The following is an 18,570-nucleotide window of genomic DNA, read 5'->3' on the forward strand; positions in this document are numbered from 1 at the left end:
AGAATGGTGATATGTCAACCTTCTTTTAAAACATACAAAACACAGATCATGAAAACAAGGTAAACAAAGTCCAAGTCACAAAACCGGTCACAAATCCACGCTCTTTTACTAAATACCTACATATCTTGTTGGCATGTCTGTTAGATTCTGGTCAGCAGCATTTAAAATCATCGAGTCGCGAATTCAACATGGAGGTCTACTAATTGTTAATAACTACTTTGAGTAAATAATACAAATTTGCATAAAACAAAATGCAATATTATGTTAATAATGCGCGAATCAGTCAATGACTCTTTAGTGGTCCACGTTTTATAAGATCCATCAAGTTTCGTCTCGCGCATCGTAAATGTCGTGTGGTGCACTTAGCACAATTAGCTAACCATCTACTATCTTTATAAAAAGAACAGGGGTTTATTATAAATCTGTGCAGTGTAAATCTATAATAACGTGATACAAAATTATAGTACTCACGTTTTGTAGTAGCCTACTGTCCGATACTGAACGGAAATCGCTGTTGCTATGGTTACCATAGTTGCCAAGACCGCGTATTATACGCGACTTTTGGCTTCTTTTTTTGTAAAGTTGCGTGAAAAAATCCCGGGTTGCGGTTTTTTGGGTTTATTTAAAAAAAAATATGGTTGCAAATATGGGAAATCTGACAAGCAACTTCGTTTCTTTATTTATGTTCGCCGTATTCTCCAATGCATTGGTTGACACTCTGCTCACAGTTAATAGCCAACCAGTGCAATATTATAAACGCTGCAGCTTAATTTGCCAAATGTTCCGCCCCCTCCTCCCCCTCATTGGAGAAAATCACGTTAAAAAAGAAGGCGCGTGACGCTGTAATCCAAGCGATGATGAATATTTTTTTTTAAAAAAGGCAATTGCGAAGATAATTCTGAGTTTGTTTGTTTTTTCTCAGAATTGTGAGATATAATAGCAATTCTGAGAACATATCGGTCTTTTTCCGCCTCAGAACTGGACTTTATATCTAGGAATTCTGAGGGAAAAAGTCAGAATTGTGAGATGTAAACTGGCAATTGCGAGAAAAAAGTCAGAATTGTGAGAGAAAAGTCGCAATTACATTTTTTTATTTTGTATTCAGTGGCAGAAACGGGCATCCATACCTAAGTGAATGTCCAGGGGCGTAGTTTGCCAGGGGGGTGCTCATGTACAATAACCAAAAGTAGAAAGTACAACCACCCATCCCCCCATTACCATCTTTAAACTACTCATGACCACCTTTACCAGAAGAATTTATCACGTTTTATTGTAGGCTTATTTATTGTGGTACATTTTGTTGAACTTCTTGTAGAATTTATAATAGATAATCTGTTAAGGGAATAGATTTTCCCCTATAGATTTATATTACAACTGTGGCATGTTGTAGCTGTTGTTTCTAAATGTGCAGGCTGTTGTTTTTTCATAACCAATGCTATATAGATTATAAAAAAAAAATAAAGTAATTATTGGCCTGCAATGATTAATAGGCTAGCCTTATTATAACAAATGCTGTTAAGAACTATGGTACATTTTCATAAGAGCAAGCATAAGTCAGAATCGAGAGCCATGTGTAAAATGGGTTTTAATGATGAGTGATGGAAAAAACCTGGCCTTCACATATTCCAAGAGATGTTAAGTTAGATTGACTTCCCAAGGCATGTTGAATTAGAACATTCTGATAAAACTATAGCCTATATAAGTGCCTAGAAATCATAGAAAATATCCTATGTAAACAAGTAATTGTTAACTATTACTTTACTGCAGTTGTTATCAACCAACTTTGCATGTGTGCAATGATAGCACAAAAGACCATTTAAAAAATAAACATATAAGCAAACAAACAAATAAATAATCCTTATGAAGGAGCATGACCCGGGACTCCACTAAACTGATTTCCCCCGCTATCCTCTAACACACAGTGCCCTCTCTGGACATGTGCATTCAACCCAGATGCCCATGTACAGCTGTCCACACACAGCACAGCCATCCAAGTGCAAACATACACACAAAGCAGCACTGCTGTGTTAACAGTAACCATGACAATACAGCCGTACTGAGAGACCTCCAAACACAATGTGGAAAGTCTTGAGAAGTTTACAATAATTATAGGCCTGCCTTAAACCAAAATAAGGACGGCAACGAATAAAGGGGGTAGGGTGGAATGTATATTAGGCAGAGAATGTGTGCAGAAAAAAGGATGGGAACAGTTGATTGGCTGATTTATTGAATTCAATAGAATTAATTTCATTAAATCTTTCACTAGTAAAGGCAATCACTAAAATATTCACAAACAGATGTTAAGTTATGATCAACATCATATTCACATCACTTAAAATGTGCCAGAAAGGTCAATAAAATATGTATTAGAACTAAATATAGACTACATGCTATGCAATAGGCTAATATTAATTAAAGAATAATACATTTAATTTTAGAAGACAAAATGCTTTTATTTTAATGTGTGTGTGTGTGTGTGTGTATATATATATATATATATATATACATATGTATGTATGTATATTGGCTATATATATATATATATATATATATGAAGAGTTCAGATGCAAAAGCCTTTAAGTGCCGTCTGAAATTTTCTTGAGCACGAGCATTTTTCCTCAGGCTCCTATGTTCAGTTATTTCACTTTAATGGCAATGAAAAGAACTATTCATTGTCATTAAAGGGAAACTCTTCATTTATATATAGCTTATATATAATGAGTGTAGGCTATAGGCTTTTGCTATATTTTGTTTGGGTCCTCACTGATACAGCGAAACATGACGAAACCCCTTCTAATATATTCAAACAAACCTTGTTTGTGTGTGTGTGTGTGTGTGTGTGTGTGTGTGTGTTTCAGTTCTCTTTGGGTTACCGGGGAGACGCTCATGCAGCAGGATGCTGAGTATCCGGTAACGCGCTCGTAGCTTTTCCAAAAGATGCGGCTTCGCGATATCCCCATGTTACCTCATGTCTGATAGACGCTGATTGAGTATTGGCTGGGTGCGCATTGTCCGGTTCAAAGCTTTAAAAGTTTTTTTTTTTAATTGTTTTGTTTTTTTACTTTCATCCTCAGAGACATTGACAAGTTTCTTAAGAGGTGCGCGTTGATTTCATCATGGCTACAGAATTTAAAAAAAAATTGTAAACCCGCCGGACATATCTGGGACAGTATGGATACTGCATCAGACTCATGGGTTTATATCTGCACAAATACTGAAGATACTGTGAGCAGTGAAACAGAATGACACCGGCGTGGAACCAGCGACCGGGGCGAGAGCCACCGAGACACAGATGGGGACTGACGGGTGAGTTTAAATGATTAATAAATAAATACGTTAAATGAAATGGGGCAGTGCTGTAAAAGTTTAACTAGGACAATTAACTAGTCTACATTTGAAGAATATCCAGACTTTTCCCCGTAACGATTATCCTAGGTTATTTCGCTATTATTCTGAGCCATTACATTTATCCTGACAATGAATAAACAAAATAAACAATAATAATATTTAATAATTTTAATACGTCATCATTAATAAATGTCTTTTTTCAAAACATAAAAAGACATTTTCACAAATCAAAATTAAATTAAAAACTCCTTTCAATAGGGCTTGGTGCAAAGTAACAAGAACATAAATTGGGTTTACTAATTGAAACGACTTCGAAGTTCCAGAATGAAGTTTTTTTTAAAAGGACTGTTGTTAGAACTGTGTATATTAATACACAGTTCTACAGTTCTAACAACAGTCCTTTTTAAAAAAACATTCTAAGTATTGACTTAAAAGTGAAACTGCATCTTTGACTTTTGGTGTTCAATTTCTTAAAGGCTCCTGACCTGCATCCTTCCACTTAAAGACGTATACGTTTAGGGAGTACAAAGAAAGAAAGAAAGAAAGAAAGAAAGAAAGAAAAACAAGCTGCGTCCAGAGTAAAGTGATCTGGCACGATCAGATTTGATCCTTTTCCGTTACCCCCGGAGCATGAGGTGCAATTTGAGAATCTGCATGTCTCGGCATTGCTCCTCAATACACACCTGCTCTTAATTATTAATGTTGCACACTTCCTCTTTAATTCGCCTGTATAAGCATATTTTCTTTCCAAAATCTGCAGTTTTGTGTGCTGCACTCTTGATGAACAAAGCATATCTTTGGACATGTTCCTCTTCTAACAAAAAACATAACAAATTGTATCGTCTCAGTTTACATGTTTATGTGTTCCAGATCAAAGGATTAAACTGCCAAAGTGCCCAAATGCTGCCTCTCAGCAACCTCTTCCATCTTACCTGCACAGATCAAGACCCCGAAGGCCTCCCACAGACTTTGGGCCTTCAGAAAGCCCTGTGTGTCACTGGGAGGAAGCAGGAGTTTCCAGGGTGAGCGGCTACCACGCCAGACACGCAGAATCAAGTCCAGTGCGCCCACGAATCGTGACCGTGGTGTGGCCGTGCGGACAGGAGAGCGTGCGGAAGATCTCGTTGCTGTTAAACCGCCGTGCTGTGCAGACTTTCGAGCGGCTAATGGCAGATGTGTCCGAGGCGCTTGGCTTCCCCTGCTGGAACAACGCTCGAATACGACGACTCTTTAGCCCTGCTGGGAAAGAAATCCACAGCCTAGTCGACTTCTTCCGCTTTGACCATGCCTTCCTGGCCTTTGGGAACAGCCGACCGTCACTTGATGAGGTACATGCAGCACTAGATGAGTTATATCCGGAAAACCCTGGCCATTGCGAACATCTGCTGAGGGTATGGGAGCGTATCCTGAGACCCAAGGCCACTAAGGCAGATAGTGGTTTCCATGATGACGACGCCGGAGCCGAGATTTCCTTACCTACAGTACATGATCAACAGGTAAACCAACCAGTTGTCAACAACTTACAGCCTGTTGGAAGGCAAAAAGAAAAGGTGAAGAGAGAAAGGCAGAGAGAACTATGGAGGAGGAGAGGTGACCTGCAGAAAGAAGATGAGAAGAAGATAAAGAAGGAAGAAGGAATGAGAGAAGCTGTTTACTGCCAGAGTTGTCGAGGATGCGGCCCTCCTATACCTCCAATCAGAAGCAGTCGATGTTCTCAATCGGACAGGCCAAATAACCACAGTAATAAAAATACTTCATCTCAGAACATGGAAAAAACACAACAAAGATCATTGAAAGCAGCAGAGCATGTTGCCAATACAAAATCAAGCCCAACTGTTCCTCAAAACTGGGATAAAGATCTTAATTTGGTGACAGTTACTGAGCAAAACATTAATAAGCAGGAAACAGTTGAGCAGAAAGACTTACAGAGTAGCATATTACCTGATGGTGCTGAAGTGTCGCTGGAGGACATTGAGCGCTGCTATGACATGGGCCGGGTGGTAGGAGACGGGAACTTTGCGGTGGTCAGGGAGTGCAGGGTGAGAGGCCTGGCTGAAACGTTTGCTATGAAGATTGTGGACAACGCAAAGCTGCAGGGACGTGGTAACATGATTCAGAATGAGATCGCTCTGCTGCGTAGTCTGGAACATCCTCGCCTCATACAGCTGTTTCGTTCTCATCACACGGACACCCATGTTTACCTGCTGATGGAGCTGGTGACCGGTGGAGACTTGTTTGATGCTATCACTCAGAGCGGCAGGTTTACTGAGCCAAGTGCTGCATGCATGATCAGAGACATCAGTCAGGCTCTGGAATACGTCCACAGCAAGAGCATCGCACACCGAGACATCAAACCTGAAAACCTACTGGTAAGAGATAAGAGTTACTCAAGATCAGTGTTATTTTTTTTTGGGGGCATTTTTATTTTGATAGGACAGTATAGCAGTGACAGGAAGCAAGTAGGAGAGAGAGAGGGGGGCGGGATCGGGAAAGGTCCACGAGCTGGGACTCGCAAGGCTATAAAATTAGCTTTTTTTATATTTTCTGTTTTGGTTTTTTAATTTGAGTAATTTTGTTATGTGTTTGTCCATTGTAATAATTTATTTATAAAAAAAATTGGTGTAGGTGTAGGATTTTCTTTGAAACAATTTTCAGTCAGAAATTGCTATGATTTTACAACAAAAAAAAAAAACATTAAATAAAGTTTGAAATCTTGAAATAGAAAGACTGAAATAGTTTTTTGTTTGTAAAACATACTCCAATAATCTTAAATTTTTAATTTTGAAAAATCATTTTACAGTGCACATATAGATTTATTTAATTTTTATTTGTTATTTTAATAACTTTTTTTGTAATTTTAGTCATCATAAAGTATCAACTTTCAGTTAATTGCAACATTTCTCATTTTTGTTTTTAAGATTACATTTTTCACCAGTTATTTAGATTTTTATTTTATTTCAGCTTTATTTCAGTTACTGAAAATGATTTTTAATAGTTTTAGTTTTAACATTGCTTAACACTATAACACTGCTCAAACATTATTTCATGTTTAACTACCAATAGTTTTTTTTTTATTTTTTTTTTAGAAATTGTATCTCAAACAGTAAAAGCAGCGATGTAAACTTTTGGCAGTACTTTGCAACCAGCTACTTTGTTATTCATCATTTAGAAAAATGGACATGCATTTTAAAACAGTATAATATAATATATAATATTCAGCTCATATCTCTTTTTTTTTTGTTACTGAATTTTAGGTACAGCGGCATGGCAATGGAAGTTTGAATCTGAAGTTGGCTGATTTTGGATTAGCCATGGTGGTAACAGAGCCAGTGTTCACAGTCTGTGGCACACCTACATATGTTGCTCCAGAGATACTTGCTGAGACAGGTAGGATCTGTACTCATTTAGAATAGCTGGGACTGGTTGGACACAGAAAACCTGAGCTACAGCTCTGTCCTAAACCTCAAACAAGTACTTTGAGGTTTAAAATGATTAGTAACATGATCTGACACACTAACATCTGAAATTATATTTCAGATGTTCAGCTATGCATATGTACATGCTTATGTATGAACAGGTTACGGTGTTGGAGTAGACATTTGGGCAATGGGTGTCATACTGTTTGTGCTGCTGGGTGGGTTTCCTCCATTCCGCAGTCCAGATCGAAATCAAGAGGAGCTATTCCGTCTCATCCAGAAAGGAGAAGTCCACTTTCTGTCCCCTTACTGGGATAATGTGTCTGAGGGTGAGATCTCTAACATTTGAAATAAAGAGATGCAAATAAAGAGATTTAAGGGTTAGTTCTTTCAAAAATGGAAAGTCTGTCATCATTTACTCAATCCCAGGGTATTTTTACACTCATATGACATTCTTTCTTCCAAGAAGCTCCATATAAAGTCATTACAATTTGTGTGCTATATTCAGTGGCAGAATAAATGAAATAATTTTCATTTTTTGGTTGAACTATACCTTTTAACCCTTCATATCTACTATAATTTAGATGCTATAATCTAGAAATATTACAAGTGCTGATGTTTGTGTTTTGCAGGGGCTAAAGCTCTAGTCAGGGTTTTGCTGGAAGTCAATCCGAAAAGGCGTTTGACATCTAGTCAAACCCTGCAGCACGACTGGCTTCAGCATGCAACAGCACAAAAAGACCATAAGGGGGCGATAAAAGCCACTGACTCCACGGCTGAGAGGCGCAACCAGCAGAAACTGAGCAGACAGGTGGAAAGTGGTGAAAATAAGAGTGATTCTCACAAACCAGAAATGTTGGCAGAGAAATATCATTAAGCACAAACTTACAAGAACATACTTAATAACTATGATTCAGATATTAACGCTCGTGACAGAGACCAGCAGATTCAAGAGATTCATAACACGACAAGCAACCAGCAAAATGCATCCCATGCAGAAGACACCACCACCACGAGCAAGCAATATACCACAGATCAGCACAAACCTGAGAAACCAGCACAGCAAGAAGACACTGACACAAAACAAGAGTGACCTGCTGAGTAATGAGTTAAAGGGCAGTGAAGAAGCCAGCGTAAACAAGGGACTAGTAGAAACCAATTATATATGAAAAGACTAATAGAGTATGGACAAAACAAGCTATGTGAAACATAAAGTGGAACATAAACATAACATAACAAGCATAATGCTCTGTAGTAAACAAAGTTTAGTCTCTGCTCGTACTCTCAAACCTACACATATACTCTAAGCACTGATTCTGACTGAGAGTTCAGTTTTTGACCTGATGACAAGGCTCAGATGAAATCCGCACTGATCTGTACATTTCTGCACTCATTTTGGTGGAAAATCTGCTGAATTAGTGTAAATATGGTTAAATGTATTAAAATTTGCTTATAGTGCACTCTTCCCGGTAGCTTAAGGTATAATCCAATATTTAAAAAACAAACTTGAATATCAGAATTCTGTATAATTTCTGTGTGTGCTTACAGGTCACTAATGAAATGATACGAGACATTAAAGTAACTATTATTACGAGATATTATTTACTGACTAGAGGCAGAAAAGCAATTTATGTTGTATTGTTTTTGTATGTAAAAGCCTCTGATTATGCTGTATTTTCTTCTTAATCTGTGTTATTAAAAAAAAAAGACATTTCAATATGGAAGGACTAGTTTTGTTTTTAATATCAAAAACGTATCGGCCAATGTTTGTGGGAAAGTTAGATGGGTAGCTAGTAATAAGCTAAAAGTATTTAGTATTATTTGTTTCCCATGTCTCATTTCCTGTATTTATATTGCACATCTTCAAATCAGTTCAGTCTTTTTGTTCTGCAAATCAGAGGTATTTTTGAAACATTATGAGTATTGTGTAAATGTTTTAGACTGTAGGCTAACACAGTTAAACTTAATTAGCTGTTTGGTTACACGTTCCTATAATTTGGTGAGTAAAATAATGTTTTGTTTTTTGATGATTTATCTTCTGTTCACCTTTTAACACTTCAAATTTCTGAGATATCAAGTGGTTCAGAGGTAATTATTAATGAGTAAAGCCTTTGTCCTTGTCAGGTGACTTCAGTCCTTCAACCTTCATGGTGGCATGTCTGAAAGCCCAAAGAAAGTGTAAAATGTGGTATTTTAAGTGTACTATAGAGTGGTATTGTAATGTGCATAAACACTATTAATATCAGCATCATTACTAATTCCTTCTGTATTACATTGCTGTATGCATATTATTAATACATATTTTTTGTATCCAGTCCAGTAATCAGGAAGACACATACAAACACACTCCCATCCCCCCTAAAACACACACAGCTCATTCAGGCTGGGCAGGCTAGACTGACAGCTGTCTTGCCCAAACTAGTCCCCCCCACGAGGGTCACTCTGGTTTCAGGTAAAAAAATAAAAATAAAAACAGGTTACAAATAAGTTAAAAGAGACTGCACTTTACATTTCGAGCACTTTACATTTGAAATGTAAAGTGCAGTCTCTACCTATGGCTCCAATTAAAATAGCTTATTCAGGTCTTCCATATACTTTTCTGTCAAGTACACTAATATAGACGAATGACGCCCCACGATGACGTTGCCATTTTGTCGCATATGAGGGGTGTTAGAGATTTTGACCAGGGTTTGAAGAGGTTTGGTCATCTTTTACTCTTACCTTAAACTACAATCACCATGACAATAATATTTAAAAACTAGCACAATAAAATTTTAAACAAATCTACGAACACAACCAAGCATCACACGATCCAAATCACAACAGTTTTTGGTCACCTTTCTCTTAAAAAAGCTTCAGCCATGACCCGCAGGAGGCCGGTGCGCATGCGCAACGCATTGCTCTTTAAATATCCCCCGTCATCTGATGAAGCACAACATTTGTTGCAGCCAATCAGGGAGCGCGAAAGAGAAGGGCAGCGCGGCCTTCATTACTAGGGGCAACGCATTCACTGACAGATCAATAACGGACGACAGAATTCGCCTGTTCTTCACCCCTCTCTGAGTAAACCGACCTCGGATAGGCAGAATCAGAAATGGACAAACGGACAGGGGGAGAGGAGGAGACAGACAGGAAAAAAACAAAGATGGCAGTGTAGATTAAGGGAAGGACTATCGAAGAGACTCTGCAGCAAACTGATAACTTTTAGGCTTTCGGGCGAAACCGGATCGTGTCGGAGTGGCTCGGGTGTGATCGGAAGGTAACGGTCGACGGTATTCGCCTGATCTTCACCCCGCTCCGACTAAACCGAGCTCGGATAGGCGGAATCAGAGAGGGACAGGCGGACAGGGGGAGAGGAGGAGACAGACAGGAAAAAAAAAGATGGCAGTGTAGATTAAGGGAAGGACTATCGAAGAGAGACTCTGCAGTAAACATAACTTTTAGGCTTTCGGGCGAATCCGGATCGCGTCGGAGTGGTTCGGTTGTTATCGGAAGGTGGACCGGAGGAGAAGAGCCCGGCTGGGTCGCGGAGAGTCGCTGTGCGCGTGCTGTCACGGCGGATAACGGCACTAAACAACAGCCTGTTGTTTTGTTGAGTCTTAGCTGTTTTTCTCTCTCTCTTCACAAGCTGAGAGCTGAAGCTTAGCTGAGATCTATCCAAAAATACAGGCATTCATGTGCGCCAAACCGCAGTAAAACACAGATGAATTTATATTCACTGTCCCATAACTTAGTGTCATATTAACGTACCCAAAATTTACCTATTTGAACTGACGCTTGATGTTTTACAACTGAGTGCATTGTTGGCTGTCCAGATCCCCCATCATTACAGGCCAAGTAGCTTGAAAAATCCTGGAAATCTCACCCTGACAATCAGCGGATCCTGTTGTTCGGCCAGCCCAAATATCCCGTGACTCATTCGGATGTCTTCGATGGAAGAGCGGATGGAATTAGGCGTCGCGGCCGCCCCGGGCTCCTCATCATCGGGTCTGGGTGTCGGTCCTGTGGGGGGCGCCCTGGATGCTGGCCCGGGGAGCGCAGGACTGGCAGGTATCCAGGAGGAGTCCGGCGTGCGGAGAGACGGTTCGGGTTCCGAGGCCGACCCGGACGCGCCGCCCAAGAAGCGCGTGAGGCAGCAGGAAGGAGAAGCGGGGAAGCTCGAGGAGCGCCTGTACTCGGTGCTGTGCTGCACGGTGTGTCTAGACCTGCCTAAAGCCTCGGTGTACCAGGTAAACAATGCCATTATGAGAAATCCTTATGCATGATGTATATATCATAAACACAATGCAGATATAAAATGTTAATAACACAGCATCCTCTTGGAATGCAACAGATAACAAGAGATATATACAGTCTGTTATTATAGATATGAGACAAAGGGGGGTTATAAATGCTTTTTTTGTGAATCTTTTTGTCATTGTGATTCTTTGTCTATTGTTTGTCTATTCCTAAACGATATAGCTGATTACACACTGTCTGTGACTCATAATGTGTGATGAAATGTCTAATAAAATGCTTGTTCTTACATTTGCTATTTCAGGTAATGTTACATGGTATTTTTTTTTAAGAGCTGGTATCAAGTTATTTTTGTAGGTTTCAGATGTTACACTCAGAAGTAATATTGGCCTGAGCAGCTGTTTTTTTTGCCTTCAAAGGCAAACATGACAATCAGGGTGGTCACATGGCCTGTTTAACCCAATCACTGCTGGCTTCTCCTGATCACCCCTCCCCCAAATATGCACCCCATATAATCCCTTTGAAGCCACTGGCTAAACCAGCTGTAAAAGAACTTCCTCTCAAGCTTTCACACATTTTGTTGTGGTGTTTAGGTTTGCATGCCCTTGTTTACATTTTTACAAGTGTCCATTTATTAATCCAATGTGCTTGGTTAATTGAATAAATCCACAAACCAGTAGTCATTTATTTTGTTGGAGTATGTGTCAATGTGATGACTGCTGCACTGACAGGCCTATACTGAAACTAGAAAGGAAATATTAGACATACAAATAAAACAGAATATGAGAACCACTGACATCCTCTGGTTCAGGGATGATGTGTCACACTGCATCAGCGCTATTAAGCTCATGCCATGTAATCCGTTTATTACTGAATCAGGGTTTGAATCCCATCAAATGAGGCGAACATGTGCAAGACCTGAAGCAAAACAAACAAGCCAAGAAGAACTCAAATCAGCTGCTCACTGAATTAATCAAACACAGAGTCGACACTGCAGTTTACCTCCTGTGATATAGATCAGCTGGTGAATTAATAAGCCAGGAGCAGTTTACTAACATTGTTCAAATTATACTTTGAATTAATCATGAAACTAGAGTAATCAGTGTAATTATAGTTATACTAAAACGAAATATATCAAAATAATTTCTAAAATAATTTTTTTTTATACTAAACTTTGCTTTGGTGACTAACTAAAATAAAATAAGTACTAAAATGACTAAAACTAAAATGTAAATAAAGCTAAGTAGAAATATTTTTAAAAACAAAAACTAATAAATGACAAAAGCACATAAAGTAACTAAAACCTGAAAACTTAAAATATAAAAAAGCTCATTCAAAATAAAATGTAAACAAAATAAAGAATAACACTTAGCATTCAGCTGTTTTTGACACTTGAAATTGAGTTGTGGCATAAAATGGATGAAGTATTGTCTTTGTATAGAGTTTTAAAAACAAATTAATGTTTTTATTAAATGTATTTGTGAAAGTACATTTGGTAACTCTTTATTTTACAGTGTCCTTGTTACATGTACTTACTATAACAATAAATTACATATAATGACATGCAACTAACCCTAATCCTATAGTAAGTACAAGCTGTTAATTAATATTACTGAATACTAAATGTGTAATTACACTGTAACAAGGACACTTTACAATAAAGATTTTTCAATCTTGAAATTGCTATGTTAGACACAAATGAGATAAAAGCAATTGACAAATTATAGAATGAGTACATTTTTATACAAGGAATGAAAGGTTTTGAAACTGATTTTGTAATATCTCTTTCTTACCCTAAAGAGGTCATTTTTAAATGATTATTCATAATTATTTATTCCCCATTAAGATCCACTTAAGCAACAGTGCTAAGCATTTTCTCTGTGCTGCAATGCTCTGCACACTGTTAATTTCAGACTGAAACTAATTGGGTTCTTGTTAAAAATAAACTTCAGCTACTCTTTGCTAATCTTTGGGATTTTTACACAAGTATATGCAGAGTGGAAGGCACCACACACTGGGGGAACAGCCCAAGGTTTGACAAATGTTCCTTTATTTTATTAATTTTACTTCATTGTGATTATACTTAGCTGTGTTTAGGAATAATAACTTGTTACCTTATTACACCACAGTGACTGGGCACCCAGTAGGCTTCACTGATGTGTAAACGTGGACGTCTATGTGTTTACAATGTTTTCACATATATTTTCATAGCACATAATGCTTGTAAGTAAAATTTGATTCCTTGTGATATGATCTCTTTAAAGATGAACGTAATGCTGTCATTGCCACATTACATTCAGGCGGCTGTACAGATGCTTCAAAATTGAGGTTCCTTATTTCCCTTAAATCATTCAAGAAACTACTGCATTGTGTCAGACTTTTTGAGGAAAATTGGGAAATTCCATCATAACAAGAACAGTACATTTATTAAAAACACACTCCTTGTGAAGAAAACATGCATTGTGTTAAGCATCAAAATCCCTGTGAAATCTTATGTGTGCTCTTCATTTCACAGTGTACAAATGGGCACCTGATGTGCGCAGGCTGCTTCATTCACCTGCTTGCTGATGCGCGTCTAAAAGAGGAGCAGGCCACATGTCCCAACTGCCGCTGTGAGATCAGTAAGAGTCTGTGTTGCAGGAACCTGGCGGTGGAGAAAGCCGTGAGTGAACTGCCCTCTGAGTGCAGCTACTGCCTCAAACAGTTCCCTCGCTCCAGCCTCGAGCGCCATCAAACAGAGGAGTGCCAGGACAGGTACTGTTGCACCAATTCACAAAACAGACCCCCACATGAGCAAGAACATGTACAACACATATGTAAAGCCATAGGGGTGAATTCAATAAATAGATGTGCCATTTCGATTGTAATTCATGTATTTTCAGCATAACATGCCACCTTTAAATGTAAATTGGGATTGCTAGGGATCGTGCTATATTCCAAAAGACTTTTTATCCAAAAAGCCCGGTGCTACTCAAGTCAGCATAAAATGGAAATTGCAACCATCTTTTCTTCTCTATTGTGTGTAGTTTATCCAAGAGTCGATGAGTGAGATGAGAGAAAATGTAGTAGGGACTTGATTTTGTCCATCAGGAAATGATTGGACCATTGTTGTTTGATAATTTCTGCGATGGTTTCTTGTGAGTGACAGGTTGCTGGAGGGGAAGGACTGAATCTCATCTGGCCATTGGACAACCGTTTTTGTCCAGCCCTCGTGCCGGTGTTTGTCACGAGAGAGGAGATGTCTTTGCGAGGCGGCAGGAATGTTAATGTTTTTGATGAAAGATTATGGGGACACATGTTTTTTTTTTTTTTTTAAAGAAAAAAAATTATATATAATTTTTAATAAATACTGCAATATTCCATAAAAATAGTAATGGTCAATTTTGATTTCATGGTTACTTTAAAGTTGTGCTCTTATAACTTGTGAAAAGCAGGCAACATTTTGTTTAAAAGTGGTTTAATTTTGGTTAAAAGTTTGTGTCTGTTCTAGTGAAATGTAATGAAAATAAATGAATAAATGCCCTTTATAAGCATTGCAACCAAGCACAAATCAAAAGTAGACGTCGTTAAGCATTGTAAAAAGATTTTTTAGAAGATGCTTTTTAAGCTTGACTTTTTAGAGTGATTCGACATTACTAAGATGGTCATAGAGTCATTGAGACTTTGGTGCAAATACAGAATTGCAATAAGTGGTGGCGATTCGTGTTTAGTGAATTCCCCCATTCTCCTGTCTTTATAAAGTCGACTTATAAAGTTTTCACAATACACAACGCTTAAAAAGTTGCTATAAAGAAAACCATGATGTTAATGTTTATAATATCTTGATATCTTCATGACTTGGGGCCCATTTACACCAAGGGCAGTAACTATAACAATAAAGATAGTTTTAAAAATCATTCTAAATGTAAAGGAATATTAAGTCCACACCACAACTATAACGATAACAGCACAGAGGAAAGATATCGTTGGAATCTCTTTGACAGCTGGTAAACAATAAAAACATTGACAGCCAATCAGAATCCATCCTGCTTTAAAAAGCTCAAGCAGTGGCAAGCAAAACAAATGTAGCACACTTAAAATAAACAGAACTTCAATGTGATATGGTGTGGGCCCTACTATAGTAATCATTCTTGGTGTGTAAAGGCCTTTATAGTCACATTTAGCAGATTAGAGCTCAGCAATAAAAGTTTACATTTTGCGAAGATGTAAACAAGCATTTAGTATATAGTAAATATCGCTTTATGAGAGTACTGTATGGATGCGGGTAGTTGGGATATAATTTTCACAAATGATTTACTTGATTCATTGATGACTAATTTTATACTATATCTCTAGAGATGATGGTTGGTCATTTCTTTAATTGTTTCTATTGGAAATAGAGTGACGCAGTGCAAGTACAAGCGGATTGGCTGCCCGTGGCAGGGGCCATTCCATGAGCTCAGCGCCCATGAGACAGAGTGTTCCCACCCATCCAAAACCGGCATGGAGCTGATGGGCATCCTGGACGAGATGGACCAGAGCCATCGCAGAGAGCTACAGCTCTACAACAGCATCTTCAGCCTGCTGTGCTTTGAGAAGATTGGTTTTACAGGTACATAAAAAGTAAATAGTTCACCCAAATATGAAAATTTGCTGAAAATGCACTCAACCTCAGGCCATCCAAGATGTAGATGAGTTTGTTTTTTCATCGGAACAGATTTGGAGAAATTCAGCATTACACCATTTGCTCACCAATGGATCCTCTGCAGTGAATGGGTGCCGTCAGAACGAGAGTTAAAACAGCTGATAAAACGACTCCAGTCTATCAAATAATGTCTTGTGAAGTGAAAAGCTGTGTGTTTGAAATACATTCATCATTAAGATGTTTTTAACTTCAAAACGTTGCTTTCAGCTAAAATACTCCATCATAATGAATGATAATGCTTTCTCCAATTAAAAAGCTGTCTCATCTGAATCAAGAGATTCAGAAATATGCACAGATCAAACATCATATATAAGCTAAAACAGAACTGTCTGTGGATTTCGGAAGTGTTATTACAGACTCGTGGCCAGAAGCGACTGTTTAAATTTAAAGTCTTAATGATGGATTTATTACTTCACAATAAATTAATCGATTACTTGTGGATTATTGTGAATTTCTCCAAATCACTTCTGATGTAGAAACAAACTCATCTAAGTCTTGGATGGCCTGAGGGGGGAGTAAATTTTCATTTTTGGGGAGAACTATTCTTGTTTTGGTTCTTTAACGTGGTTCTAGAACTTGAATATTATACAACTACAGGAAAATTGCTTAATTTAAAGCACAGAAATCTGGGCTGAAGTTGATAACCTGTAATCTCATTCGTCTTTGCTCCAGAGGTGCAGTTCCGGCCGTACCGCACCGACGACTTCATCACGCGACTGTACTACGAGACACCACGCTTCACAGTGCTAAACCAGACCTGGGTGCTGAAGGGGCGGGTCAATGACTCGGAGCGCAACCCCAACCTGTCCTGCAAACGCACGCTCTCCTTCCAGCTCATCCTGAAGAGCAAAGTGAACTCTGCACTGGAGTGCTCCTTCCTGCTCCTGAAGGGCCCGTACGATGATGTGAAAATCAAACCCGTCATCCAGCACCACGTCTTCTCCAACGACGCCAACGAAACCGAGTACGCCCTGCTGCCCATCAACGACAGCGTGGAGTGCAACAAGCTGCTGGCTGCCAAAAACATCAACCTCCGCCTCTTCATCTTTCAGATCCAGAAATAGAGGCACGAGACGACGGGATGGAAGAAACGGATCAGACGGCGGTAGGAGGAGGAGATGGTGTGAACAAAGGAAAAGCGAAAGAGGGGAGATGAGCACCACTGAACCACAGATACCTCTACAGGAGCAAAAGAAGGATGAATACGGCCCATCAGTACTGCAGTAGATAGTTTGTTTGTGTGTGAGTGTGTGTTGTTGCTGGTTAGCTTTCAGACCCTCTACAGACAAAAAAAAAGTCAACAGTCTCACCCAACACCCTGCTGATGTCTCATTGGCAGAGCAGGACAGGCCTGAATGAACAACACCAAGAATCTGGGACTGTATTTGTGTGTTTTTTGGGCCTGTTTGTATGAATATAAGTCAGTAAAGACCAACAGTATGAGTGATATAAGGAATGAAGCTGAGCGAGTGCTAGAGATAGAGACAGGTGTAGTGCCACCAATCGTTCAGGCAGCGTTCAACTCTGCGTTTGTGTGTTTTCAGTTTTCAGACCTTCCTCTCAAGGCTTATGCACACAGATGCTGCGGCGCAGCGGCCGCGACTGCTTTAAGTGTATTTTTGTATATGAAGGTGGCCATTTTCATTGAAGTGCAGCAGTACAGTTAAGCTGAACAAAATGGCTGCTGAAATCACAACCCGGAAGATGCGATTTGCATGTTTTTAGTGTTCCAGTGTTCTCTTTGGAACGCCCAATTTTAGTTGCGTAGCATCATAGCCTTGTAATCTAACTTAAGTTTGGCCTTATTAACACATTTATTTAAGAACCTGTGAATCTTGCCTTTTTTCCCCCCTCCTGTGAATTGTTTTCCTCATTATCTGGCCCCGTTTAACCCCCCTGGAACTTTTCTCACATCATGATGTCAGGTTATAGATATTTATATTTATTGCTTTTATTTAACCTGCATTAATTAATGAAGTAACAGACATTTCTCACTCACTCAGCACTGCAAGACTGGAAAGATCTGATTGTGAGCCATTTTTACAGACCCCTTCCCTTCTTCCACCCTCTTCCACATATAGGCACACAAATGACCTTTCATACCTTCATTAAAATTGCACAGACACACACACACGCACACACACACACACACACACAAAGCTGGGGGTTACAAAAGAGCCAATGGGGTAATCGGATCTCAGTTCAGATGAACGCGGCTGTGACTTTAGTTTTGACATACTTGAATTCATGAACGACAGAACAACAAACAGTTAAGCTGATCTGGCAGAGACTCACTTCTGATTAGAGGAGTTTATTTTAAACTGTTTCTGCATTTAAGAGCTTTTAATTCTCTCTCTGGCTGTATATGTGCCTTTCTATTAAAGCTCATTTAAACTTGTCACTGCTTTCTTTCTTGACTACTTGAGTTGACAAACACTTGTTTTCCATTAGGAAACCTGTTATTTTCTGATAAATGCAAGTTTAAAACAATAATTTACTGCATGTCAACATATCACGCGGGTAACAGACCACGTGTTTTGGTTTGTTTTTTAAAGGGACAATTTACATCCCAAAAATAACATTAAATTATCGTTTACTCACCCTCGTGTTGTTCCATACCTTTTGTGTGGAACACAAAAGGGAAAATTTGGCTGTCCGAATGAATCAAACTGAATCGCGAACAAATTAAGTTCTGAACAGTTGATAGAAAACACACGACATGTTTATCGGAAGGTATATCTCCACGGGCAGACACGGATTTATCAGTAAAATTTCACCGGACTCCTCTACGATTCTTAAAATTCACGTGATAAATATCGATGTTCGATTTGCGAATGAATCGTTCCTAGTCGGATCTGTTCAATAATGCAATTCATTCTGTCTGAA

The 18,570-nt window shown here is 38.8% G+C and overlaps 2 protein-coding genes across 3 annotated transcripts; both read left to right on the top strand.

Moving 5' to 3' along the window:
* The first annotated feature begins 3,104 nt into the window (after window positions 1-3,104).
* Window positions 3,105-8,378, top strand: LOC107696548 (serine/threonine-protein kinase DCLK3-like). Its single transcript, XM_016496945.1, has 5 exons — window positions 3,105-3,306; window positions 4,219-5,717; window positions 6,603-6,735; window positions 6,926-7,093; window positions 7,397-8,378. Exons 1-5 carry the CDS (start codon window positions 3,243-3,245, stop codon window positions 7,639-7,641), a joined length of 2,109 nt encoding a protein of 702 aa, XP_016352431.1. The 5' UTR covers window positions 3,105-3,242; the 3' UTR covers window positions 7,642-8,378.
* Window positions 8,379-10,040: 1,662 nt separating this feature from the next.
* On the top strand, window positions 10,041-18,253 carry LOC107696565 (cysteine and histidine-rich protein 1). Of its 2 annotated transcripts, XM_016496976.1 has the most exons (5): window positions 10,041-10,441; window positions 10,580-10,993; window positions 13,516-13,754; window positions 15,380-15,591; window positions 16,357-18,253. In XM_016496976.1, the coding sequence occupies exons 2-5, from the start codon at window positions 10,688-10,690 to the stop codon at window positions 16,746-16,748; spliced, it is 1,149 nt and encodes a 382-aa protein (XP_016352462.1). In that variant the 5' UTR covers window positions 10,041-10,441; window positions 10,580-10,687; the 3' UTR covers window positions 16,749-18,253. The 2 variants fall into 2 exon arrangements, with proteins under 2 accessions (XP_016352462.1, XP_016352461.1); XM_016496975.1 differs by having other exon boundaries at window positions 10,041-10,993.
* The last annotated feature ends 317 nt before the right edge of the window (window positions 18,254-18,570 follow it).

This window comes from Sinocyclocheilus anshuiensis, unplaced genomic scaffold, assembly GCF_001515605.1.
Source record: "Sinocyclocheilus anshuiensis isolate Anshui unplaced genomic scaffold, SAMN03320099.WGS_v1.1 scaffold590, whole genome shotgun sequence".
NCBI lineage: Eukaryota > Metazoa > Chordata > Actinopteri > Cypriniformes > Cyprinidae > Sinocyclocheilus > Sinocyclocheilus anshuiensis.

Excerpts from the sequence above, each read along its gene's own strand:
- LOC107696548 (XM_016496945.1), top strand. The coding sequence starts at position 3,243 with ATGACACCGGCGTGGAACCAGCGACCGGGGCGAGAGCCACCGAGACAC. Across the intron at positions 5,718-6,602 it reads TCAAACCTGAAAACCTACTG|GTACAGCGGCATGGCAATGG; the intron begins GTAAGAGATAAG and ends ACTGAATTTTAG. Across the intron at positions 7,094-7,396 it reads CTGGGATAATGTGTCTGAGG|GGGCTAAAGCTCTAGTCAGG; the intron begins GTGAGATCTCTA and ends TGTGTTTTGCAG.
- LOC107696565 (XM_016496975.1), top strand. The coding sequence starts at position 10,688 with ATGTCTTCGATGGAAGAGCGGATGGAATTAGGCGTCGCGGCCGCCCCG. Across the intron at positions 10,994-13,515 it reads CTAAAGCCTCGGTGTACCAG|TGTACAAATGGGCACCTGAT; the intron begins GTAAACAATGCC and ends TTCATTTCACAG. Across the intron at positions 13,755-15,379 it reads ACAGAGGAGTGCCAGGACAG|AGTGACGCAGTGCAAGTACA; the intron begins GTACTGTTGCAC and ends TATTGGAAATAG.